The following is a 25,784-nucleotide window of genomic DNA, read 5'->3' on the forward strand; positions in this document are numbered from 1 at the left end:
CACACATCATACCTGACACAGACCGGGGTGTAGTGTCCCCCCCCCCCTCCCCCTCTCTCCCCCCCCCCCCTTCCTCCTGATGCTCCGTCATCCCGTCGCGCCGGAAAAGGCAGCGCAGGAAAAAAGGAGGCGTTGCCCTCCAACAACACATCAGCTGCAAATTTATGCAAAACAGTAAAAGCAGTGAAGCTGCAGCTGCGGATCATCCTGCAAAGAAACACAGAACAGCTCCTCCAACCAGCAGCTCCGGGCTCCGGGGCCGGCGAGCCGCGCACAGCCGATCAGCAGCGGGTCAGCCCGGGCAGGAGCAGGAGGAGAAACCCGGACCGGGGGGGACGGTAAGCACGGAGCCGGAGAGCCCCGTTAACGAGCCAGACAGCAGCAGCGGGTTAGCGGGATGCTAGGAGGAGTAGCCTCCGGTGCAGCATTCAAACATGGAGGTCTGAAACATGGAGGCTAGCTCGGCTAACATTAGCTCTGTGTTTGTTAATGTGAGGAGAGGAAATTACAGAGTGCTGGGACAGGAGTGTGTGTGTGTGTGTGTGTGTGTGTGTGTGTGTGTGTGTGTGTGTGTGTGTGTGTGTGTGTGTGTGTGTGAGTGTGTGTGTGTGTGTGTGTGTGTGTGTGTGTGTGTGTGTGTGTAGGAGGAGGATGAGAGTGGTAATAAAGATATTGCAGGTCTGTCATTTAAACATCACCAACATGTCAGAGTGTAACACAGAAGATGTTCAATAACAACAAATAAAAATAAAATAAACAAAATAAAATGTTTTTTGCAATTAAAAAAAAATCTCTGAGTGTCTAAAAGATGAAGACAGGACGAAGCAGGAAGTCTGCTTTTTTTAAGACTCAAATGCATAATAATTATTCATAATTATAATAAAAAATAAATGTAAATTGATTTTAAATAAGTTTGAACTTGAGGCCGGTGCTGACTCTGCTGTTGGGGTACATGTTGGGGGTCCCTGGGGGGGTTTGAGTCGATCCCAGCTGACATTGGGTGAGAGACGGGGTCTTGGTCCTGGTCTCGGTCAGTGTGGTCTTCACTAAGATCACACTCACACTTTCAGGCGACTAAGTTAGAGTCACCAGGTAACCTAACGAGCATGTCAGTGGACTGGAGGAAGCCGGAGTACGGGGAGGGCATGCACGGGCCAGAAAGACCAAAAAGGGGGTTTTGAAGCAGGACCCTCCTTACTGTGAGGTGAAAGCACTAACCACAGGACCATGGTGCAGCCCTAATCCAGAATTTAAACCCAGCCCAGAGTAACTGCTTCAGTATCAGGCTTTAGAAAAGTCTTTGAGAGAACTTTGGACGGTTGTGATGTCTTTGAAGGAAGAGGAGAATATCAGAGAGAGAGAGAGAGAGAGAGAGAGAGAGAGAGAGAGAGAGAGAGAGAGAGAGAGAGAGAGAGAGAGAGAGAGAGAGAGAGAGAGAGAGAGAGTCTCTGATGGACGCCTCCTCTGTCCCCTCAGACGCCATGGAGACGGACGGAGAGCAGAACCAGCAGGGGGCCTCGACCAATGGGAGTGCTGCATCTGGGGCTAGCTCCCGCCCCTCTCCCATGAATTCCATGTCTCTGTATGAACGACAAGCCGTGCAGGTAAGCGTGTGTGTGTGTGTGTGTGTGTGTGTGTGTGATGTGGTCTGCACCGGGGACTGACCCGGTGACCCCCCCCTTCCTAACTCTAGTCCCTCCAGACATGTCCTTAAGTCCTTCATGTACTCGGGCTGTCAGCATCAATACTTTTATTTTGATGCTAATGCTTTCATCTGTTTTTAAACCACGTTAACCTCATGTTAATTTGTCCCTTTAGGCTCCCCGTAGATAGTCATTCATCTTTCTTATCTTCTGAGATTTTGAATAGATTCATAACTTTAAGAAATCTATTTGTTTTTTGGGGGCTAATCATTCATTCATTTGACTTTCTTTCAAGAAAAAAGCAGGTTTGTATTCATACAGGAAGTGAAGCGCCCTCAGTTTATGGCAGTACAGAAATTCAAAATAAAAGCCCAACAAAAACTGTTTTAAAATGCTAAATAATAGAATTTCAAACAGGCCATTAAAATGCGATTAATCGCCTCTTACTATGAAAATTAATTTGATTAATTGCGATTAAAAATGAATTGCGTGACACCCCTACCAAAATGGGATTTGATGACATCAGATTAATACGTCTGTTCCTACACGGCCTTTTATTTACTAAAGCAATAATCTGTTAAAGATGTACGATGATGAACTTTGAGCTCTGCAGGTTTCGGGCTCGATGCCGCCTGCAGTAAAGATACGATTGATGTGAAGTCTTCTCGTCTTCATCTTGAATTAGTCTGAAAACTTCTGCGTTCACATGATGAAGAGCAGTGTTGTTTTATTGAGCTGTGAACAAATCCTGTTTGTGTAAAAGTCGGAGGACGCTCTCGTTGATCTCTCTGAGTGAGTGAGAGACGGAGGTGAAGGAGGAGGAGGAGGGATAGAGTCGGGCTCGGTTGATGGAGTCTGTGTGTAATGTTGCCAGGCTTCTGTCACCCTGCACCGCCATCTGTCTCTGTCACCGTGAACACACTAATCCAGCCCGCCACGCTCGCTTTCATCCCTCAACTTATTACAGTAGCAGCCTCTGCTCGTACATCAAGCAGCTCACACCCTCTGCCCTCATTTCTCTTACTCCACTTCTTCCTTCTCTCATTTTTCACCGCACTCTTCTTCCTTCCCAACATTTCCTTCCCTCCTCTTATTGCCGCCATATTCTCCCTCTCCTTTCCTCTCCTCTCCTCTCCTCACCTCACCTCCTCTCTCCTCCCCTCTCTCCTCTCCTTTCCTCTCCTCTCCTCACCTCACCTCACCTCCTCTCTCCTCTCCTCCTCTTGATTCTGTCCTTATCCTCTCCTCTCTCCTCTCCTCTCCTTCTCTTCACTCCTTCTCTTCACTCTCCTCTCCTCTCCTCTCCTCTCCTCTCCTCTCCTCTCCTCTCCTCTCCTCTCCTCACCTCACCTCCTCTCCTCTCCTATCCTCACCTCCTTTCTCCTCTCCTCTCTCCCCTCCTCTTGATTCTGTCCTTATCCTTCCTCTCCTCTCCTTACCTCCTCTCTCCTCTCCTCCTCTTGATTCTGTCCTTATCCTTCCTCTCCTCTCCTCACCTCCTCTCTCCTCTCCTCCTCTTGATTCTGTCTTTATCCTTCCTCTCCTCTCCTCTCCTCTCCTCACCTCCTCTCTCCTCTCCTCCTCTTGATTCTGTCTTTATCCTTCCTCTCCTCACCTCCTCTCTCCTCTCCTCTCATCTCCTTACCTCCTCTCTCCTCTCCTCCTCTTGATTCTGTCCTTATCCTTCCTCTCCTCTCCTCATCTTGATTCTGTCCTTATCCTTCCTCTCTCTCTCTCTCTCTCTCGTCTTTTTTTACTACGTCTCTCTCCTCTCCTTCTCCATTTGCCTAACTGCCTGTTGATTTATTTCCTTCCTCTCCTCGTCTCCTCGTCTCCTCGCTCCAGGCCCTGCAGGCGTTACAGAGGCAGCCCAACGCCGCTCAGTACTTCCAGCAGCTGATGCTGCAGCAGCAGATCAACAACGCCCAGCTGCAGAACCTGGCTGCGGTGCAACAGGTAAAGGTGGGTGGATGTTTATAAGGCTGAGCGTGTATCAGTCCATCTTTTTTAACCCTTTATGTAATAAATCAGACGTTAACTAACACAATGAGAGAGCAACATCCCAGTAAATAAAGATCAGATCTTCTGCACAAAGCAATAATAAATACAAAAGTCAACGTTCCCTGTGTGTTAACGGTCAAAGTGGTTTATTCTGTGAGCTGAACAAGTTCAAATTTCTTGTTTCTTCATGAGTTGCAAAATCTCACTTCCATCCTGCCTGATCTGACAGTCAGAGGATAGCATTAATGCTAGGTGTGAACGCCCCGCTTATCGTCCTGACAGATAGTGATCCGACATGCAGAGGGGGTCTGGGAAGCATTTACCCACATTTATTTGGTCTTGTAAACACTCAATGTGTTGTGGGCAGCACTGAGGACCCGTCCCCTTAGGGTAAGAGTCAGGAGAACAATGCTGCCTCCTGCTGGGTGTAAACAGTGAAGCGTTCAGTCAGTTCATGAGTTCTGATCTGAGATCTAAGCCCCGTTTCTCTCTCGTCTCTTTGACCTCTCAGGCTACTCTGGCCGCCAGTCGTCAGTCCAGTCCTTCCAGCAGCAGCTCCTCTCAGACCACCAGCTCCACAGCTGTATGTACTCTCACCGCCACATGTTCCCAGCATGCACCATGAGCTCTCGCCGTATCATCGTCTCTCCCTCTCATCTACCTTTAAAAGTCATGCATTCATTAAAAACATAAATTATACATAATAGAATAGAATAGAATGACTTTATTGATCCCAAACTGGGAAAATGTGGTGTTACATCAGCAGGTTGTCAAATAAAACAATATAAGAATAGATACATTCTTAAAATATAAAAAATAAGAATAAGAAGAGATTTATACATCAAGGATTTAACTTAACATTCCTACTGGTTAAAAAAAAAAAGAAAAATGAAATACAACATTTATTCAGGCTTGTCAACTGAATGTAAAAATACTTGCTGGAGGTAAGAGATGTAATTAGGTTTCTTGTTGTTGTTGTGTTGCTTGTAATATGCATGAAAATGAAAAAAAAAACTACAAATAAAAAAGAAGAGACATCCAAACACGCGGCTCAGACATGTACATACAAAACAGACTTCTAGTAAATCGAGCTTAATGTAGCTTCCAGTCACACAGTTCACCTGCATGTGTATGTATGTGTTAAGTCTCCAAGAGGAGGTCTGAGGGGGGGCGGCAGGATGAGTTTTTATCCTACGTCAGCCTTCAGCCGCTGGTGAGAAACGGGTCCAAGATGGCCAAGAATTTCTTCATCAAACTGCTCCTCAGGAACCGAGTTTTTTCTGTTTGTATGGCCGACATCATATCAGAGAAGACTTCCAGTGTGTCAGAATGAGTCTCATTCAGCGCTCAGGAACTCTGCAGGGCTGAGAGGAAACCTTCAGTTAACTGTTAAGTCCAGCATCCGGCTGAAAACGTTTTTCATAGGCTTCAGAATACGAGTCAAATGTTTCAGACCAGAAATCATGAGACGATGAGAGGAGTGGAATCATTTTCAAGTTTCTTTTTGCTCGTTTTTCAGGCCAGCGTGACGTCTGGATCTACAACCAGCAGCCGTCCTATGGGCACCTCGGCAACGTCCACAATCAGCCAATCAGTGCTGCTCAGTGGGACGGCAGCCGGGCAGGGACAGATGTACCTGAGGGTGAGTTTAAACTGGTTTTTATAGACTCTTTCAGTATTTAGTGTTCCTCCTGTTTCTGTGTCTTGATGGCTGACTTCGTCGTCCTGCAGGTCAACCGCTCCCTCAGGGCGCCCATCTCTTCACAGCTCATCTTCATGCCTGGCAGCACGGCAACGGCTGCCGTGGCAACCGTCACCCAGCAGCCCCAGCAGGCTCAGCAACAGGAAGTGACCCCAGCTCCTTCATCCGGCAGCCAATCGGATAACGACCAGGTTTGTGGTGTTGTTGTCTTCTCTGTTCAGTCTCAGTGATTCTTTTTCACACTTTTAAACTTTCTTTGATTTGTCCAGGTGCAGAATCTAGCGATGCGAGGTGTGTCCGGTCCAAAAGGCGTCGGCGTGAAGACTGAAGCGCCGGACAGGAGTGACTCAGGTAAGGAGAAAACTTAAAATCTACATGTCTTGTTCTCCATTGGACAGAAGTTAAATTCTGCAGGTTTTCTTCTGATAAATCTTTCTCCGTCTCTTTCCAGCTGCTTACTCTCTCGTCCAGCCCTCCCACCAGTCAAACTCCCAGTCCCCCAACAAACCAAGCCAGCCTCACCCCCAGCCCCCCCACATCAAAATCCCCACCTACCCTCAGCCCACCAACCTCAAAGCCCACCCCTCCTCCTCCTCTTCCTCTTCCTCCTCCTCCTCCTCCTCCACCTCCTCCATCCCTCTCTCTCAGCTCCTCCTCCACGGGACCCGGACCCTCACTACAGGAACCACAGCTCCCACAGCGTCTCACACACTGGTCCTCACGTCCTCCGCGGGGTCCCACTCTCACGGTTATCCCGTGGGCACCGCGACCATTAAACCTGCGGTGAACGCTCAGACGCTGGTGGTGCAGCCGCTGCAGAAGTCCTCGCTCGGCTCTGAGAAGTCGGGCCACGGCAACGGCCCCGTCCCCATCCAACCCAAAACTCTGCAGGGGCTTCGTCTGCCTCTCCAGCTGCCCTCTAGAAACCCCCCTCCCATCCTGCCCGCCCCGCCTCCCAACAGCAGCTCCGCCCAGCCCCTGCAGCCGCCGCACATCCCCGTCCAGATCGTCGGGGCGAGGCAAAGCACGCTGGGGAACGCGCAGGCTCTGGCTCTGGCGCGAGGCAGCTGCAGCCAGGACGGAGCCGCCGCCGCCCTCAGCGGCTCCTCCGGCCTCCTCACGATGGTGGCCTCCATCGCCTCCAGGGAGGGCGGAGTCGTGGGCCGAGGGGCGGGGCTGAAGACGCTCCAGTCCCCGCAGGAGGCTCCCCCGCTGGCTCAGGTATCTCAGGTTCATCCGCAGGCCAATCAGAGCTCTGGACAGAGTCAGAACGGAGCCATGACATCAGGCCCCGCCTCCTCACAGTTGCCTGCCGTTTCCTGTCCTCCCTCCTCCCTATCTCGCTCGTCCCTCTCGCTCCCCCTGGTGGCGGAGGAGCAGAGAGGGGCGCCAGCTGCTGTGATGACAAACGGCGACTCATCGAGAAGTTTGACAGCACAGGTCAGTTTTTATTTAAAGTTTTATTCCCCTGTTTTAGACATTTTGATCATCCAGGACAAACGTGCAAAATATGTCACTTCTTTATTTACCTTTATATATTTTTTAAATTCTGTCTCACTTTTTTAGGGGAAGCAGGTAAGTGGCTCACTAAAAAGAAAATCAGACTCCAATTCAGCCAATGACGAAGATGGCCCCTCCCCCCTGCGGCTCCAGCCAGTCAGAGACCACCCCTCATCACTCTCAACCAATCCTGTTGAAGCAGGTAACGACACAGAAGCTATAAAACCTTAAAAAAAACAACACCTTCTCTGAGTGATGTGACACAAGTGCTCCGCTCTTTCCTCCCCCAGGCTCTGAAGCTCCGCCCCCCGTCTCCTCCTCCCCCTCCACGGTGCTGTCAGTGTCCCGCGGGGTCTGCGGCCAGGGGGAGAGAGCCCCTCCCCCACAAGCTGTGGTCAAACCGAACGTCCTCACACACCTCATAGAAGGCTTTGTTATCCAAGAAGGGGCGGAGCCTTTCCCGGTGAGAGCATCATGGGATACGCAGTTACTAATACGTGTGACTTCACTCTGCTGGTTTTGTTTTTTACGCTTTGTGTTTGATTGACAGGTGTGTGGTTCAGTGAAGGACTCGGCCGGTGAGGATTTAACCAATGACAGCCTGGACACTAACCAATCAGACACCGTTACCACGGCAACAGGTAACTGCTCTGAAACTATCCCAGATATATTCATATACAGGTGTGTTCATGTTAAAATGTGTCATTATGTAGGATGGCCAGCAGAGGGAGCTTTAACATTACCTGAGTGTTTAATAAAGGTTGAACGCTAATAAACTCAAATATTTATTTAGCTAATGTATCATCTGCCCTGGTTTGACCTTTGTTCATCAAACCAGGGTCATGGTTTGACCTTTGTTCTTCAAACCAGGGTCATGGTTTGACCTTTGTTCTTCAAACCAGGGTCATGATTTGACCTTTGTTCTTCAAACCAGGGTCATGATTTGACCTTTGTCTGTGAAACCAGGGTCATGATTTGACCTTTGTCTGTGAAACCAGGGTCATGGTTTGACCTTTGTTCATCAAACCAGGGTCATGGTTTGACCTTTGTTCATCAAACCAGGGTCATGGTTTGACCTTTGACTTTTTCTGTAAGGCATCTTAACATTGATATTAAAAATGAAACACAGATATTGGAGTTCAGTTTTGTGTTTTTGTCAGTATTTTCTGATGTTGCTTTATCGACTTGCTGCTCATGAATTTCTTCCCTGAAGACATGATTTATATTTTGACCCTCTTCTTCTTCTTTTTGTCCCCTCAGTGCTGAAGTGTGAGTACTGTAAAAACTTTGCTCCTGCCAGCCAGTTCAGAGGCACCAAAAGGTTCTGCTCCATGACCTGTGCCAAGAGGTACTTCAACATGCATGAAATCTAATATATGCAGCGGGAGCCATGTTAAGGAAACAAACCCTCTACTGCTGACAGACACTGAAGCCTCACATGTCTCACACTAAGAACTGGAGCTAGAACCCTAAATCCTAAATCCTGATGGTTTTAGAAGAACAGTGTGGGAACAGCAGGGTTTGAATCCTCATGTGGCTGCAGCTGCATATCTCACAGCATGTATGTTTTCTGTTTTCATGTCAAATGGACTCCAGCAGCTCGGCTAGTTTTTCCATTTGAACGTCTCCATATACAAAGTCTTGTATTTATTCTGTCATGTGTTTTAAACAATGCTCCGTCTGCATTGTTCCTCTTGCTTTGCATTCCTCTCTTTGCCCGCTGCACGCTGTGTATAGTGTTGTATACGCAGCGTGGTGCAAAGAGATGAAATCTTGTATGTGTTGCTCGTCTTGGCTTCAGTACCGTATATGTCACTCTTTGTCTACGATACAGTATGTATTGGTTCCCCAGGTACAACGTCAGCTTCAGGCAGAGCTTCAGCGTGCGGCAGGCTCAAGGTCACAACAACGCTTCAGATCAGGATCAGGTCCACCACGGTCATCTGTCCAACTCGGACGAGGAGGGGGGCGTCGCCAGGAGGAGGGTTCCCCGGAGGACCAGCTCGGAGATAGCCAGCGCCAAGATAGCGGGGAGACCGTTACCTGTCAAGGTGAGAGAGGGAGAGAGAGAGAGAGACGGACATTTCCTGCAGCTGGAGGAGTGATAGGAAATGTCTGAGTCGTTTAAAAGTGTGGAGAGATTTAATGAGCTTTCATATCTTTACACTGGAGAGGTTTCAGTCGTCACATTAACATGTTGGACCTCTAATATCACCATCACTTTAAATCATGCTCCTGTAACTTGGAAACAGTGAAATAATAGATTTATCATCTGACCTGTCTCAGTGAGCAGCTAATAAAACAATCAGTGTTGAAACTCCAGAGGGGTATTAGCATTACTCTGAGTTTTAACACATTTCTAGAAGCAAATAATTGATCCATTTAAAGGCTTTTTCTTCTGGGGAAGCATGCTGCCCCCTAGTGGACACTCATGCACTGTTTTCTCCTTTCTTACTGTGAAGCTGCCAAACTGTCTCAGGTCTGAACTCTATTAATGACACTTTGAATTTATCTACTTTATCTTAAAGCTGCTACGTTTGCTTTGTCGTCCGCTGAGCTTTATTTTTTCTGCTTTTACATAAATAATCTTCAGTCTCTTGAAACGATCCCGTGTAACCACAAGGTTCCCTGTTATCAACTGATCTTTTGTTACGGCTTTGCTCATGGCGTCCCCTCCCCCCCTCCCAGTGCCGCTCAGAGTCCAGCCATTCAGACGAGGAGTCCAGCGGAGAGGAGGATGAAGACGACCCCATGTCCCTCTCGCCCGCCTCCTCGGCCTCCTGCCACCAGCAGCAGCAGCCTCCTCCGATCCCGACAGAGAATTCTGCCCCGCCTGAAAGCCCCGCCCAGTGGAGCGTCGAGGAAGTGTCGCAGTTTATCTCCTCGCTACAAGGTCAACCAGATATCTGATCTTTTTGTTCTCATCTGTTTGCTTGTCTTCAACATTGATGTTTGAAGTGTCGATGAAAACACAAGTTGTGTAATCTCGTCTTCCTGGTCTCTGCAGGCTGCGAGGATCTGGCGCCCCAGTTCCTGTCGCAGGAGATCGACGGACAGGCCCTGCTGCTGCTGAAGGAGGAACATCTCATGTCCACCATGAACATCAAGCTGGGACCGGCCCTCAAGATCTGCGCCCACATCAACACCCTGAGAGACTGATGCTGTCATAGACAATGAAAATCAAGAATCCAGCTCCTATTGAAACCTGCTGTCAGAGCGGGCCGCGTCCTGCAGGTGTGTGTGTGTGAGAGGTACCAAACCAAGCTCTTGAACCGGCACACGGGCTGCTGCACTTGAATCTGTAGACGACCTGTTTTTGCTCTTTAGCACTTTTTCTTGTGTGCTCGTAGAAGAGGATCATCGAGAGATTAAGATCATTAGACGCACACTTTCAGTCGATTTGACTTTTCCTGTAAAATGAAAACATGAAGGGTTTGAATGTATTTTAATAATAATAATAATAATAATAAAACATTGTATTTATAGGCGCCTTTTAAAACACTCCAGGTCACCTTACAAAGCAGAGATAAAAGAAGAAGAACAAAGTCACAAAATGAACTTTAAAAAAAGAGAAATTCACAGTTTGAAAATGGAGAGAGAGTCGATGTTACAGATGTCTGGTGGGTGGGAGTTTCCCAACCTCTGATGGCTCTGGACCCCGTGGTGGTCAGGCGGGTGGGTGAGCAGGGTGCAGTGAGTTGAGTTGTATGTCAGTCAGAGTGAATTCTGGGTAATAAGCTGTAAAGATGACCACATTTAAATGAGTCATGTGTGAACAGAGCTTCACTTTTTACTTCCTGATTTCTTCAGTTCAGCGAAACGTTCAACAGATAAACACTCCTCTCTGTTCTTCTGTTGTATCATAGTGTACAGAAAAGTCACTTTTTAAATATTCACTCACTGCTTCTTCTTCTTCTACATTTTTTTTGTGTTGCCTATAAAGACAACGCCTGTTCTCGTTTAGTTCAACACGTTTTTGCCTTTTTCCTCGAATGTGTTTTTGAATCCAACGCTGCGTTTGATCGAGGCCAAAATCTGCATCAAATTACTACAAAAAAGATGAAAAGAAACCGGAAATCGACCCTGAACTGAAGAATCAGTGATTTTAACTTGACTCCTCATTTCATAGAGGTATTTGGAGTCATAACGTCTCTGTTATGAATGTAAAAACTAGAACAGTCAGCTGATTGAATCCTCTAAATCTGAATCGTAGCGCTTTAATGTTTAAACCTGCCTATTGGACATGAACAGGGTACACTAAGAGGACAAGGATCTGGACCAGAGTCTGAAGAAAAACCATCTGTCATGGTGCAAAGACAGAAAATCAGATTTCCAGTGAGGCTGACAAACGGATTCAGCAGAAAAAAGTTGTTTAATTGAGGGACTAGAGAAAAGAAGAATAACATACTGTACTCAACAATGCAGCGCGACTTGTTTTGGTTTCATGCTGGTGCTCAAGGGCGACATCTGCTGGATCAAAAAATCGCATATAAAGCCTTTAACGAAACAGAAGAAACACTCTAATACTTTCCTGAACACATGAAGTTCAGGAGTTCAGTGTAAATGTGAATAAATCATCTGACTTATTGTTGACGCTGCTCTGGACAAAGGACTGAAATCTTCCAAATCTCTGACTTTTTGTTCTGTCCGATCATTTCAAAAATGTTTGTTGTTTGTTGTTGATCGATACAGAAGTGAAAAAAGGGTAACGACTTGATTTTGTCAAATGTTGTAAAGTTTCAAAGAGATGCTGGAACCGATGAAGAATGGAAATGAGCACTAACTGTGATAAGTGTTTAAATTTGAAGTTTCTTTTAAAGCGTTGTTTGTGAACAAAACCAGAACGTCTGTGACGAGACGTCGGCCGGCAGCCACCGTGGACCTACATACAAAAAGACTAAAAATGACCTGAATGAGTGAGCTGGAGCGAGTGAGGACACCTGGAGATATTCTGTAATAAGTGTAAAGTTTGCCTTTCTATTTAAGTATCTGTTTGCTGCCTTTGTTTCAGCTTTGGACTGTAGGACTTCTGTCATGTTCTCTCTCTGTGTGAACCTCGTGGCCTTTCTCACTAGTCTCTACGATCGTTTTAGATGAGTCTGTTTTTTAAACTGCTTTTCATATCATTCCTTGTTTTATATATTAGTGCTTACTTTTCTACGATTGTTATTTCAAGCAATGACATCCGTTGCCTTTCCCAAAAAAAAAAGCGTGACTGAATAGTAGCGACCTTGATCAAGGAAACTCTCCGTCTTCCTCATTAGCTTCGTCACTTAGCGTGTTATTACCAACAGTATTTATCTTTCTAGCTAGCTTCCTTTGGCTTCATTGTTAGTGACTGTGGCTACGACAGTATTTCCCTCTAAAAGGGGAAGAAGCTTCGTGTGTTGTGTGTCAGCCGGCTCTGGATTTTAGGAGCGTTTAAATCAGCAGATCCCTCAGCATTTAGTGAAAACCAAAAAAAAAAACTCTATTACAAATAAAGTGGGCGACAATTTAATCGTCAAATCATTGAAGTTCTGCTGTGATGACCTGAGTTATATCCGTCGACCAGCAGACTACAGCGACCCTGTTCACTCAATCACTGTTATCCCACAAAGTAGCACTTTTCACTAAAAACTCTTAAAAGGGACTTTTTTTTTTTTTTTAAATACAGAGGCTACTTCAGAATCAAAATGTGCTTGATTGCAGAAATCAAAATCTTGATTTAATCTCGGAGGGACTGAGTCAGACGGGAGAGGCTAACAATACTATCATGCAAATAAATAATCAAGGAACTGTTCTTAAACTGTGGCGTCTGTGTTTTCATTCAAGAAATCAAACAGCTGACCTACAAAGCTCGTGTATGGATTTCCTTCAGGACAAGCGAAACCATTTAACGTTTATTTTTTGCAGGGCCCCTTGTCTTATTCTCTGCCTTCAAGCAGATTTCAGATACATCTGGTTTCAGTAAACGTAACTTACCGAGCAGATTATTATTATTTCTTCACGAGTAACCCAAAAGGTGTTCTCGATGCATTTGAATCAACTTCTGTAACTCCAGCTCCATTTGTCCCCAAAAGGGCAACTGGCTTTTCAGCAAGGCATTAAAAGGACAGAAAAATACATATTGACAGTTCAACTTTGTAATTATGTTAAAATCTGTGTAAGGCTTTCAGATCACAAACAAAAAGTAAAAATCCCCACATTTGCCACAAAGAAATAATAAAGATGGAAATAAAGTATTGTGGCTTTCATTTTCCAGTGTTAGTTTGAATAGTATCCTATCAAGTGCCTTCATCTCTGCTGAGCGCCTTTAAAAGGTTTCTTACATATCAACACTGGTCACAGTAGAAAAGTAAATGGAACATGCATTTGTCATTCTTTTAGATAACCATTGTTTTAGTTAAAGTCATATTTACAATATATATTACTCTCTTCTCAACATATAAAGTGTCTGAGTTTTCAATAGCAAAAAGTAGCAATAGTTAAACATCCTTCATAAACTTTTATAATTCATTATATTAAACGATTTTGATAAAGTTATTTTCATGAATTCTTCATTTTTGCAGCAGTCCTCTGGTCTTCCCAACAACAGCACCACCAGCCAATATAGTCCTGACTGATAACAGCCAATCAGAGAACAGCATAGTTGTGGGTTTCTCCATATCCCGTCTCCCTCAGGTATCTTTCGATGTTCATTGGTTCTGGCACTCTAATCACATTCGTCCCATTGGCTGATCGCTCTCCCGCCTGAAGTGTTCCAATCAGCTCCGACGTTGAGAATCGTTGCTGGGGGTTCCAACGGCAACAGGACCGGATTAAGGAGTACCTGTAGGTGAAGGTGAAACACTGCTTAACTTTTATTTGGGAGATTAATATTTATTTATTATTTCTACATTATGTAACAAGTTAGTAATCATGTAATCACACTGTTTTATTAAGATTGTACACATACCCGTTAACCGTTGTTTTTAAAAAATAGTTACATTTAGTTAAAATGATAAATAATCTCTCCAAATCGAATAAAAACAGCAGCAAAACAAATATAGACACTTTGGGCAGTCAGTCAAGTTTTAAAATGGTTAGTTAGCTTTAGTTTAGCAGTTTAATGAAACGCTGCATTCAGGTGCTGTCGCGAATTATCGGAGAAATTAGTACTGACGGAAAGTTTTGGTACCCGACTTTAGAGACTCCACAGTATTATATATGTTAAGAAGAAGGATTTCTATGAGGGACAAAAAATGACTAAAGTATAAATAAAAAAATTAAAAAATAAATGTTGGGAGAAATGCATACAACAATGTATAAATAAATAAATGCATCAATAAATATATACATGCTGAAATCAATACATCAATGAATAAATAATAAATACTCTTTGTTGAAAGATAGAAAAAGGCTATTTATATATTTTTACATGTATTTATTCATTTATTAGCCAATGCATACATTTCCACATTAATTGAGTTATTAATTTATTTCCGTATTTTTACATTTACACATCTATTTATTTCTGTGTCCAGGTCGTAAGAGGAAAAGTATTTATGTAAATTTGCTTCTGTCTGTTTTTCAAAATTGACCAATCCTACTTCAGTAATGTTAGGACGGCCCACTTAATTTACATATTTACTTCTCCTTATAGAACATGGACACAGAAATACATAAATAAATATGTGAATATATTTATTTATATATTTATTGATGCATTTATTTAATTATTTATTTATTTATATATTTATTGATGCATTTATTTATTTATACATTATTGTATGCATTTCTCCCAACATTCATTTATTTATTTATTTATTTATTTATTCATTCATTCATTCATTTATTTATTTATTTATACTTTAGCCATTTTTTGTCCCTCATAGATTTCGGTAACATATCAAAGGATATAAGAGGTATTACAGCTTATGGTACATGATAGTTTTAGATAACTGTGTAAGTGAATACTCAACACAAAGAAAACACAATATTTTATAATAAATTGTGATTTTTAAAACCACTGAGGCATTATTACATTATACTAAGGGGCAAATGATTTTGCATTAGGGGCGGCTGTGGCTCAGTTGGTGGAGTCGTTGTGTCTCAACCTGAAGGTCTAGGGTTCGATCCCTAGCTCCTGAGCAACCCCAAATTGCTCCCACTGCTTTGTCGGTGGTGTATGAATTGGATTAGTTGCTTCTGTGGGTCTCACTACATAGCAGCCTCTGCCATCAGTGTGTGAATGTGTAGGTGTGATATTTGGTGTAAAAGTGCTTTGAGTAGTCAGAAGACTAGAAAAGCGCGACACTAAAAGTCCATTTACCATTACCCGATTTGTCACAGATAATGACCGTTTCCCAAAATGTTTCTAACACCCCAAACAGTTAAAGCTTTCTGCTGTTTATCTTACAGGGAGTTGGAGCAGGCTGTTGGCCGCTTGAGATGTTTTCCTCTCTGTAGATACTGCAAGAGTTCAGTCGCCATGAGCTGAGCAAACGGTGGGTCACCTGCATACGGAGGAGAAATCTACAGTAAGATTCAAGTCGTTTACTGGACAAACACAAACATACGGGACGAATAAATATATATCTGAAATGAACCTGTAGGAGCAAAGCGTTGTGAGGTTTTACTGACTGTGGCTTTGATTGTGTTAGTGGTGGTAATGTGTATTCTTGCTGGTAATGGTGATAAAAGTTCCAACATTTCATTTTCTTGTTATGTATACTCTTTACACATTTCTTTAAATAAACAATGGAGTTAACAGTACCTACCTAATGTGACCATTTCATAGAGCAGGATACCAAAAGACCACCTGTGAAGCAGAGTTAGAGAAGGGTGTTTTATGTCAATAAAAGGGATTTATTTTAAAATATATCCATTAAAGTGTATAGAAGACAAGAGACAGAAGAAACAGCCATTCTTGAAACAATAATTATATAATTCATGTGAAGAGCGTGTGAAGGTTAAGGAAGCTTTTGAAGTTTATTTGAAGCTTCCTGGCTTCAAAGCTTGTTGCAGCTCTTCTTGATCTGGTTTGGTACATTGATTATGAAGTGTTCACTTTTATTTTTTTAATCTCATGTTCAATTTAACTTATTATAAAGGATGCATTTGTTAAGGTTTAATGTTTTGGCTTTTTATTGGCTCCATTCAGAGACAAAAAGTGGACTGAGTTAGAAATCATAAGAGGGAGAGCAGGGGACCAAAGGGAGCCACAGGTCGGACCCGAATCCAGGATTAGATCACCATAACCTCCACACATGGGGGTGCGTGCACTGAGCACCAGGCCACCGGCGGCCCCTCGCTTCAAGTCCCACAGATCAGTTTCTCAAACACTCAGATGATAACCTTCAGTATCTCCGACTCTCTTTGATAACTCCGTGTAGGTCATTTCCCTCGTACTTTCTATTCACTCTTCATCACTGTGTCGGTTAATATTCTCACAGAGGACTCGGACACTCACACATCACTGCTCTGACTGACAGCTCTCCTGCCCAGCACCTCGGGGGCCTGCCACTTCTTCATCTCCACGTCCTCTCCCGCTCCCACGTTGGCCTGTGTCCTCCTGCGGTGGGCCGAGCCCAATCCCCACAGCTTGGCTGTCAGATCTCCACCAACCAGAACACTGCGAGCTCCCACGTTGCCATGGATACAGCCCTGACTGTGCAGGTACTCCTTGAAGATGTTCAGACAAAGATGGAAAGAGGAACTTTAGGACTAACGAGTTGTATGAAAGTTTCACATTACAAGATTATCAACTACATGTAGCTTTGAAAGGTATATACTAGATTTGTACTTCATTCAAATTCAATCAGAATATTTCATACATCCTGAGAGCGTAATGGAATTGACACACTGTGAATGTAATGTTTAGACAGTTTTTCTATAAATGTGAAATCAGGGAAACATTTAAAGGGATAGAAACAAATGAATAACAAAGAATATAGTCGTAAAGAGAGATATGCATGGAAAACAGAGGGAGATCTTTCTGTTTTTTTACAAGTCAGTGGAGCAGTGACAGACACAGGCAGAGAAGAGGACATCTTTTTTAACTAACCAGAGCAGAGGCCACCTGTCCTGCCATCGTGAAGATCCTCTTCTCCGTCATCTCACATGAAGACTGTGAACTGGAGTTTTCCTTCAGGGACAGAGGAGAAGAAAGACATGACTTTCCTGTTGTTTTTCAGCCCATTGAATAATAAAACCCAGACCTGTCCTGTTTGTCATGTGACATGCCTGTCTCCCTCTGTCATAATGTGAACTAATAATCAGCTAATGATTTGATATCGGTGCTCACGCTGTTCCTGTCAGCTTCAGCTTTGAGTGTCTCTCTCCTCAGTGGTAGGATATAATGCACAATACTGCCCCCCAGAGGAAAAAGACAGCTATAACTTTACCTTTACATGATTTAATGTTCAGCACATAATGACCTAACTGTTTACATTTTACTGCATCAGGCAACTTTTGTGCCACTGATTTTGGATACCTTTTATTTTACCACTATTTTCTATGTTTTAGACCTTCAGTTATCAAAGAAATTATGCTTTTTTTTTTTTTGTTATTTCCAAATTTAACAAACATAAAGCACAACAAAACATACACAAACACACATCAAAGTAGTGAGGGGCTCTGTCTCAATATTTCCTCTTAAGTCTTTTACACATAACCAGAAAATATGTGAGTTATTGGCATTCATCTGCCCACACTGTCTCCAACATTGCTGAGGAATACCGAGTTGCTTATTTTTTATTTGGGGTGTGACAAAAAAGCATATAACATTTTTCCACCCAAATTCCCTCCACCTTCTAGACGAAATTATGCTTTTTTAAGATTGTTTGTGGAGACTCTTTGTTCATTTAAGCATGGAATTACAATATGCAAACATTTCTCTGCCACACTACACTATACACTATCTGCCCATTTAGCTTTTCACAACTTTTCACACTAGTGTCCGGCTTGAGATGAGCTGGTTCTGAAGAAGCCTGCGATAAAAGCTCTAAAATATTGCTTCCTGAGAGGAGCACTAACTGCAGTTTGTATTATAAACCTCATAAATAACATCATGCATAAACCATTATGGGAACATTTATTTTAAACGTGTCTGTGACTCCTGTACCTGTCGACATCTCCACAGGTAGCCCAGCAGGTCTCTGTGCTGCAGCTCCTCCACCACTATCATCGGAGGCTCTGAAACCACACCGAGCAGCGCTGGTAGGAAGGGGTGTGGCCCCAGTCCTGACACGAACGAAGCAAAACCAAAGAAGTGCTGCTTCTCACTGCTGTTTGCTGTTTCTGTGGAAAAGGTGAGACAACAGACAACGCTTTTTTATTTCTAAAACGTTTACTGAAAACATCCTGCATGTCAACTTTTTTGTCAATTTTTAAAGGATTTAAACGTACTTTTTCAAATAGTGCCATGAATAATTTACACATTTTGAACGTGTTAAATCAGTGAAGGGTTCGTCTATTTGATGTTTTTAAGACAGTGGAAAATTAAACCAAAGCACAACCAGGGACATATTATAAAGTGTTAATGTAGTGAACCAGTTATCAGAGCGTCCTCTTCTCTCTCAGACACTGATATGAAAACTTAGCTGGCACACATTCAGTAAAAACGTTTGACTGAGTTGTCTGAGATTCTTCCAGCTGCAGGATGTTTACCTTTCAGCACCCTCAGAATGACGTCCCTGTTCTCCATGCGAGCTCTGTACAGGCCGACTTTGTTATCAGGGTCGATGGAGAAGTGTAACGGCAAGGCAGTGACTTGGCTGAAGCCTCTGTTGTGCCCCTCTGTGGACATCTGCGGTACTGCAGCCAGAGTTGGCCTGACATTCTGCTGCACTTCTTGAACTGACATTGGCAGCGCTTCATGTTCCAGTGGGTTAATCCCTGGGGGAGCTTCGGAGAGGAAGAGAGAGACGTTTAGCAGAGTTACAAATGTCTGTGTGCAGTTCTGTCAAAAGACTGAAACAAGGTTAAATGAACACAGAGACGACTGCATGCTCGCTTGCTGACCATCAATGCCCCGCAGGTGATCTCTGCGGCTGGGCCTTTGTGTGTGTGTGTGCCTGTGCGTTGAGCTGTGGTAGCTTTGATGTGTCTTGATCCGTGTGGGCCTCCGTTCAGGACAATACTTCACTATGCACAAGGAGAGTAGGGTGAGGAGGAAGCCCAGGAGGAGCAGCACGGGGACGATGATCACGGCCAGGTCATGCTCTTTTGCTACTGAGAGAGGAAGAGAGAAGTTCACATGTGAATGTCAGGGCTGAAGGAGGCGGTGCACTTTCAGGAGTTTATAAAAGCAGATCTTCATTTTGGTCCTTTCCTCGTTGGATTGTGGTTTCTTTTACAGAACACGTTGTATAAACACTCTAACTTCATTCTTCTCGTTTGCTGTTGTCTCCATGGTTATGTTTGCTGTGCTTCCTGCTTCAGTCAGCTTGCTTCCTGATTGGCTATTGCTTTGACAATTTACAGGATTTTTGATCGCAGGGTAAAATCACTCTTAACACACCTCACACCACGGGAGAATCTGGAAAGATAATCAGGCCTTTGCTGACTTTGAGCAGGGGAAGGCGGGCCTAAATTACACCCGATTATCTTTTAGTTTGTACCCCGGCTTAAGAGGTTTGTCTAGTTCAGTTCATCCATGTTTTTTACTCGTGTATACACTGTCCAACTTTATGAGTTGTGCTCAGCTTGTTTCTCTGATGGTGATTAAGAGATCATTCAAATCCTTCATCTGGAACACTCGTTAGCAGCCAGTTCCTCGAGAAAACTGCGGTTCTACTTTGGATACTATAAATATGTTATTTTTCTCCACTAGTATTCATTCATTCATTCATTTCCTTATATCACTCCGAGTTAACTTCATCCTCCACATTGACCCTTCACTCCCTCTCAGTGCCACAGACACACACACCCTTACAAAACTACGATACTTGTTATCTGTAGTCATATCCTTCATCTTACACACCTTCTGTTGTCAGACACCTGATGTTAATCCAACGCTGCTCGAGGGTTAAAGACTTGAATGTAAATTCTTTGCTCTGTGTAAACTTCATGTTCAGGTTGTGGCACATTGTTAGGAGTGGTGAGGGATTTACAGAATATCATCAATCAGTTTTTGAACAGCTCTTACACCCAATGGTCGTCTTTGTTAAACTAAGACTTCTGTTATTAGGTGGACAAATATTTAGCTTAGCATAACCTGCTGAGGATTAGTTTAATAAATCATAAAGATTGAACAGTACTCCTGTACTTTTAATGACATCACCTGAAGGTTGGGTTTTTTAACGGCCTTGTAGAGAGGAGCCCTTTTATAACAAAGATATTATCAGACCTGAAAAGCTCATTTCAGATTATTCTTTTTTTGTATCTGAGTCGTAACTCTTCTTTGACTCACTTTTCTTTGGCTGAATGGTGACAGAGACAAATGATGTGACTGCAGTGAAACACCAACAGTTTGATAAATGCTTAGTTAAATATCTGCTTCTATTCAATTCATTAAAATACTCACTGACAGTTAAATCAGTTTCTGCTTGAAGGCAGGGAGAGCGAGTGATTTATTTGAACCTTTATTCAACCAGAGGAAAACTTGTTGAGATTAGAAATCCTCTTTAATAAAAATGAAATGATAGGAAATGTAGAGGGGAGAGAAAGATGTTAAACTAAGGCTGTAATTTAAAAAAAGTACTTCTGAACAAAAGATTAGAAGAGAGTAGAAGGAATCAGCCATCGTGAACCAACGCTTAACAGAGGAGAAAAGATGGAGACTCAAAAGAAGGAAGAAAAGTGAAGTGTCATGTTGAAGCTCATTCCTCATTCTGGGAAACTCCAGAACTGTTCTAGCTTCATCCCAATGTAGCTGCCAAATGTGAAAGTTCAGCTTTGTAAAAAACAAACACGGGATCTCTTTTGATTGTAGATAAGATGAGATATACTGATTAGTGTGTTGTCCCCCAAAGGAAATGTGTCTATGACTCGGTCATCATGCAAAACCTGTAACAATTCCACATGTACATAAAAACCTTCCTGCAGCTGTTGCACGGCCCCTCTGCACATCACCCTACATCACCTCTTATTCAGAATGTTAAAGGACATCAGCACAAATGAGGGACCCTGAATATTCTCCCAGAGGGTCAAAGTTGAGGCTCACAGTGAAGAGTGTGGGTCGGGTCAGACTGTATGTTCTCTGCTTGTCTATCACCACACTGTTCATGGGTGTTTTTAATGATCTTGATTGCAGTCTGCACAAAACAAGTTATCTGTGATTTCAGCTGAGCAGACAAGTGACCACACCAGAGCAGGCTGTTATCCCGATTGTAAAGAGAAATCTGAAGATTTGTTAAAAGGAGATCAAAGATTTGAGGTGTGAGGAGGAAGTGTAGGAGGTGACGACGAGGAGAGGAAGAAGTGTGTCCTTACTGCAGAGCTTGTCATCCGATGCGCACAGATTATCGCTGGAGGTGTTGGATGACATGCTGGAGAAAAGAGAGAAGAGATATATCAACATAACTTTTAACTGGTGTAAGAGATCAGCATTACCTCAGCTCAGCAGACGTCCCAAATCCCTTAAGCTGGGACTGAGTGCAACATCTCTTCTAACTCTTTACACAGGAGGAGCAGGATCACTTTTTATGTTTTTGTTTTATTTAAAATGTTCTGAAATTTAGAATTAAATTGCTTATTTTGACACTTTAGGCCCCATGTCCACCTGCCGTTTTTTACAGGCAGAAATGCGCTGGCTGTGCTCTCGGAAGTGTTTGCATGAAGCGTTTGTTTGCTGAGAAGAAAAGCACTGCATGTCTGTCCTGTCTCCATGACAACAGTCTGCTGACAACGGCATTTTGCATTTTCTTTTTATTTGAGTTTTTTATTTTCCGATCAGACACGGAGCGAGGAGGATGTGGGTTAAACAGTGTTTCTAAGGAAGAATCTAAACCAGCGCTCCTTTTTACTGTTTCTCGACTGAGCATGTCTGTAGACCCCCTCTCACAAGAGCAGAGCAAACGGACACATGGGAGATAGAGCAAGGTGATCGTTTTCTAAAAGGTAATCAATCGTCTCACAATGTCTCAGTTGTCTGTAAAACTAGAAATACAAATTATTTTAAAGGGCAGCCTTTAATAATCCGAGGCAGCCCGACAGGTTGAAGTCTGTACTTGGTGAACTCTGACATAAAAAGTAGAAGTTGTGATTACAGAGGTCGCCCTCTTGTAAATTTGAACTTGTGCTCCAGGTCAACTTTTCCAACAAGCTTTTTAACAGAATTTGTAGATACTAAAATATTTGTGTACATATTCAAATCATGGAGGTTACAGCTGCCACGGAAACCGCTTTGTACGAGTCGAGGCACCAATACTGTTGTCTGCCCAATCCCCTCTCATTTCTTTAACAAATGAAGCCACGAGAGGTTTCTGTGGCGCCCGGGTCAAATCAAAACAAGGCTCGTCTTCGATGCAGGAGTTCACAGCAGTAGCACCAACATGAATATTACACAGGACGTCTCCTCCCAAAGCTGCTGCTACTCACTGTTATCCCAATCTGAATGTCATGTCCACATTTGACTCTTCTTTATAGATTAAATAATTAGTGCAAAGTGAGAATGTAAAGGGGTTTCATTTGTCAGTCACCTCTTCAAATCATTTTTTACTGCAGTCCAATCCCACTAACCAAATTTTAAAGATCACCCATCTTTCAATTAGGGGTGGGAAATAAAATCGATTTATGTAAGAATTGAGATCCTTATCTTTTGAGATTTTAAATAGATTCATAACTTCCAAAAATAGATTTTTGTTTGGGGGCTAATCAGCCACTCTTTGCTAAGTGCTAATGCTATCTCTTCAAGTCAGTATAATGAAAATGGAGCAGGAAGAAATTCAGCCAGTCTCACAGACTGGAGTAGATCCTGAAGTTCAAAAATGAACTTTGAATCATGAATCCAGAATCGTTTTGAATTGAAAAATAGATTCTCAATCGAGTCATGAGACACCCAGAGATTTCCTTGTGTTCTCTCTTGTTTGTGGTTTCACTGAACACAGTTGAAGGTGTTCATCACATGTGGTGATGTAAAGATTTAAGCGTTGTGGACTCAAACGAATGAATAGGTCCGTGTGTTCTGAAGAAGAAACTACCTTCATGATGCACATCAGAATCCACGCTGTACAGGCCATCACACTGTGATAACGTTGGCCTCTTTAATCAAAACATGGCTGCCTTTTTTTAACGATTACACCTTTGTAACTGAAGCCCTTTTTCTACATGTCCTTCCTCATTTCTACATGTTTCATGCCTGGAGTGTCAGGTCTGGGGTCTCCCCCTCTTTTTGTGTGTAACATGTTTAGAGCACCCAACCCTTTTTATTTATTGACATGTTTTCATCTGTTTTACTGACCATGAGCAACCAACAGCTGATGAGTCATTTATTTAGTAATCATAGTAATAGTTAACAACATCAATTAATGAGCTAATTACAGAGTGAAAACAGTCATTACCTACCGTACAGGTTTGTATGTGACCTATGTGCTTATAATAATGCTGTGTCACCCTCATCATCAGAGTATGGGAAACTTTGTGGTGTGACACACACACACAGTCATACACACACTCGCCTTATGAAACCAAACTGGTATTGAGCATTTTAAAGGAGTGAGCGCTCTGACACGGTGCTCAGCGCTTGTAAAGGATGGATGCCTCTAAACCAGTTAGTCGACATTGTTCCTCTCACATCCACTTACACCCCTCCTGCATTAACACATACCTGAGCTTACCTGCACAACAAAAGACTGGGTCAACTCGTCACACACACACACACACACACACACACACACACACACTCACACACGATAAGAACAGACACTTCAACATGTTGTTAAAGACACACAGACGTGCAAATGCTCAACAAAACATGAAGAGTAAACATGTCACATATGATTATAGCAGAAATGTGAAATGTAAACAACTATACCATTAACTCAGACAAACAGTGTTTTGTTTTTCAGAAGATATAATGCATTAATACACGTACTACACTAACGTATAGACATGTGATGAAAGGATGTTTCAGAAACAAACTCTGCTGTGTCAGGGACATGAGAGCTGGAGCCCCTAAGTGAAAGCAGACACTTGTTGTGAGGGAACTCTTCAGGAGATTTACAGTAAAGAATTAGAAAATCACAACACAAATAAGTGATTTCACTGCTTTTCAGTCAAAGTGAATTAGTTTCACACACACTCACACAAACACACACACACGTTCTGATTCACCTTCACAGTTTTACTGTTCATCTTACCTGGCCAACTATGAGGGACTGCTCAGGTGTCAATCTCTGTGTACTACTCTCATCCAAAACGTGTCGTCTGCTGTCTCCCCCTGAGCCATGTAAGCGAAGAGTTGAAAGAGCCGTCAACACCCTCCTCGGTTTTCATGTTTTTGTAGTCCGTCTGCAGCATATGGTGATATCCACGGGGAGACACATCTCTAATTAAAACAGTGGTGATGTTACAGTCTCTGTTTCGCTGTCAACAGCAAGGTGTGTTCTTCTTTCTGTCTTTCCTCGACTCTCTCTCTCTCTCTCTCTCTCTCTCTCTCTCTCTCTCTCTCTCTCTCTCTCTGTGTCTCAGTTTAGCCACACCCACACCTCCAGCACTTTTTTTCCCCCTGTCACCTTTATCACCTGTACGCACCTTGTAGTCGGTATTGATTTAACGGTGAGCTTGTCATTGTCTTTCATAGTTCAAGTCTTGTTGTGTGTGTGTGTGTGGAATGCTTCCTGACAGGTTGCTGTATTTATAGAATAGAATAGAAGTTTATTTAGAATCAGAATCAGAATCTGGGTTTATTACCAACTACATTTACACATACAAGGAATTTGACTTGGTGTATTGGTGCTAAACAGTTAACAAGGAAATAAAGCACATTTCATGACAGGTAAGCTCAATGTGCTACCTTGTAAGTTTATCAACATGATAGACTTGCAAAGTCGAGAGTCAGTGACTGTCTGTTTGTCACCTATGATGCTTTCAATGTCGACACAACAGAGTGGACTGTAGTGTTTCCCACAGAATGACGCTGTACCTGCTGTGGAGGTCGTGGGGGTTTATACCCTGTTTAAATTAGGTTAGGTAATATTTAAATATTAGGTTTGAATATAATAACTCTGCTTCATTCTCTAACTGATTGTAGTGTGTGTAACATGTAACTCTAATCTGCCCATCTTACTCCTCTTCCATTCTCATATCAGCACATCCACACACACTTGTTCCTCTCCTCTTGACTCATGAAGCGTCAGTTTCAGTGTGGGCAGACGGACGCCGACACAAACACTTGAAGAAATCTTGGTGTTCATGCGTTACTTTAAATGTCAGCTGGCCTGTTCTATCGGAAAGGCATCCTTAAATGACTTCTTTCCCTGATTTCCAACTCTATCCACTATCCCATTTCTACCCAAAAATAAATCTAAAATAATCAATAAATCTTTTGTTTTTATTAACTTGACCTTCAAGGGGTGTGGGCCACCCTGCTAATATAATGAGTTTCAACATGAGACGCCGCACCTCAACGCTGCATCCACAGGAGGGATGTACCAGCCCTGTCTCTCAGCTGGTGGTTATATACGGATAAAATAAGAAATAAATGGACCGCAAACATACTTAACCAGCTGCAAATACACCTAGGCCGCCCGCCCGGGTGTCATGTATGTGTGGGAAATAGTTAGTTAATAGTTCAGATATCATTCATGCACGGCCTGCTCCAACCTCCACTTCAGCGGAGAGGAAGTGTGAACAACAGGAAGTGAGGAACACAAAGGAGAAATCCTTCCTGCATATTATCACATCTCCCCTATCCCATTTTTTTAACAATGAGGAAGGTCCTTAACCTGCTTGTAGTAGCTATTTGTCCAAAAACAAAAAAAATCTAAATAAACTAATATCAAACATAATGAAAGGACCACTGATGCACCATG

The 25,784-nt window shown here is 43.2% G+C and overlaps 2 protein-coding genes across 8 annotated transcripts; one reads left to right on the top strand and one right to left on the bottom strand.

The window, feature by feature from the left end:
- The first annotated feature begins 91 nt into the window (after nucleotides 1–91).
- On the top strand, nucleotides 92–12,492 carry LOC110000060 (polyhomeotic-like protein 1). 6 transcript variants are annotated; one of them, XM_029281472.2, is made up of 15 exons: nucleotides 92–338; nucleotides 1,477–1,604; nucleotides 3,489–3,599; nucleotides 4,156–4,227; nucleotides 5,164–5,286; nucleotides 5,376–5,537; nucleotides 5,616–5,697; nucleotides 5,798–6,786; nucleotides 6,913–7,048; nucleotides 7,137–7,309; nucleotides 7,397–7,487; nucleotides 8,107–8,194; nucleotides 8,681–8,897; nucleotides 9,535–9,739; nucleotides 9,854–12,492. In XM_029281472.2, exons 2-15 carry the CDS (start codon nucleotides 1,482–1,484, stop codon nucleotides 10,003–10,005), a joined length of 2,724 nt encoding a protein of 907 aa, XP_029137305.2. In that variant the 5' UTR covers nucleotides 92–338; nucleotides 1,477–1,481; the 3' UTR covers nucleotides 10,006–12,492. The 6 variants fall into 6 exon arrangements, with proteins under 6 accessions (XP_029137305.2, XP_065803865.1, XP_020510895.3 ...); XM_065947793.1 differs by having other exon boundaries at nucleotides 93–338; nucleotides 3,489–3,605; XM_020655239.3 differs by having other exon boundaries at nucleotides 93–338; nucleotides 3,489–3,605; nucleotides 8,699–8,897.
- A 223-nt stretch (nucleotides 12,493–12,715) lies between these two features.
- Nucleotides 12,716–24,391, bottom strand: LOC110000058 (tyrosine-protein kinase STYK1). 2 transcript variants are annotated; one of them, XM_065947797.1, is made up of 10 exons: nucleotides 24,111–24,391; nucleotides 21,244–21,299; nucleotides 18,832–19,038; nucleotides 18,478–18,714; nucleotides 17,933–18,108; nucleotides 16,874–16,954; nucleotides 16,280–16,491; nucleotides 15,588–15,628; nucleotides 15,227–15,323; nucleotides 12,716–13,657 (listed from the first exon to the last, which is right to left on the bottom strand). In XM_065947797.1, exons 2-10 carry the CDS (start codon nucleotides 21,296–21,298, stop codon nucleotides 13,462–13,464), a joined length of 1,302 nt encoding a protein of 433 aa, XP_065803869.1. In that variant the 5' UTR covers nucleotide 21,299; nucleotides 24,111–24,391; the 3' UTR covers nucleotides 12,716–13,461. The 2 variants fall into 2 exon arrangements, with proteins under 2 accessions (XP_065803869.1, XP_065803868.1); XM_065947796.1 differs by having other exon boundaries at nucleotides 18,832–19,041.
- Between the last annotated feature and the right edge of the window lie 1,393 nt (nucleotides 24,392–25,784).

Source organism: Labrus bergylta, chromosome 19, assembly GCF_963930695.1.
Source record: "Labrus bergylta chromosome 19, fLabBer1.1, whole genome shotgun sequence".
Taxonomy (NCBI): Eukaryota; Metazoa; Chordata; class Actinopteri; order Labriformes; family Labridae; genus Labrus; species Labrus bergylta.

Coding starts and splice junctions, on each gene's coding strand:
- LOC110000060 (XM_065947793.1), top strand. CDS start 1,482: ATGGAGACGGACGGAGAGCAGAACCAGCAGGGGGCCTCGACCAATGGG. Junction 5,538..5,615: donor GCCAATCGGATAACGACCAG/GTTTGTGGTGTT, acceptor TGATTTGTCCAG/GTGCAGAATCTAGCGATGCG. Junction 8,898..9,534: donor GGAGACCGTTACCTGTCAAG/GTGAGAGAGGGA, acceptor CCCCCCTCCCAG/TGCCGCTCAGAGTCCAGCCA.
- LOC110000058 (XM_065947796.1), bottom strand. CDS start 21,298: ATGTCATCCAACACCTCCAGCGATAATCTGTGCGCATCGGATGACAAG. Junction 16,955..17,932: donor ACCTGTGGAGATGTCGACAG/GTACAGGAGTCA, acceptor CTGTCCCTGAAG/GAAAACTCCAGTTCACAGTC. Junction 15,629..16,279: donor GTCAGTCAGAGCAGTGATGT/GTGAGTGTCCGA, acceptor TCTGCTTCACAG/GTGGTCTTTTGGTATCCTGC.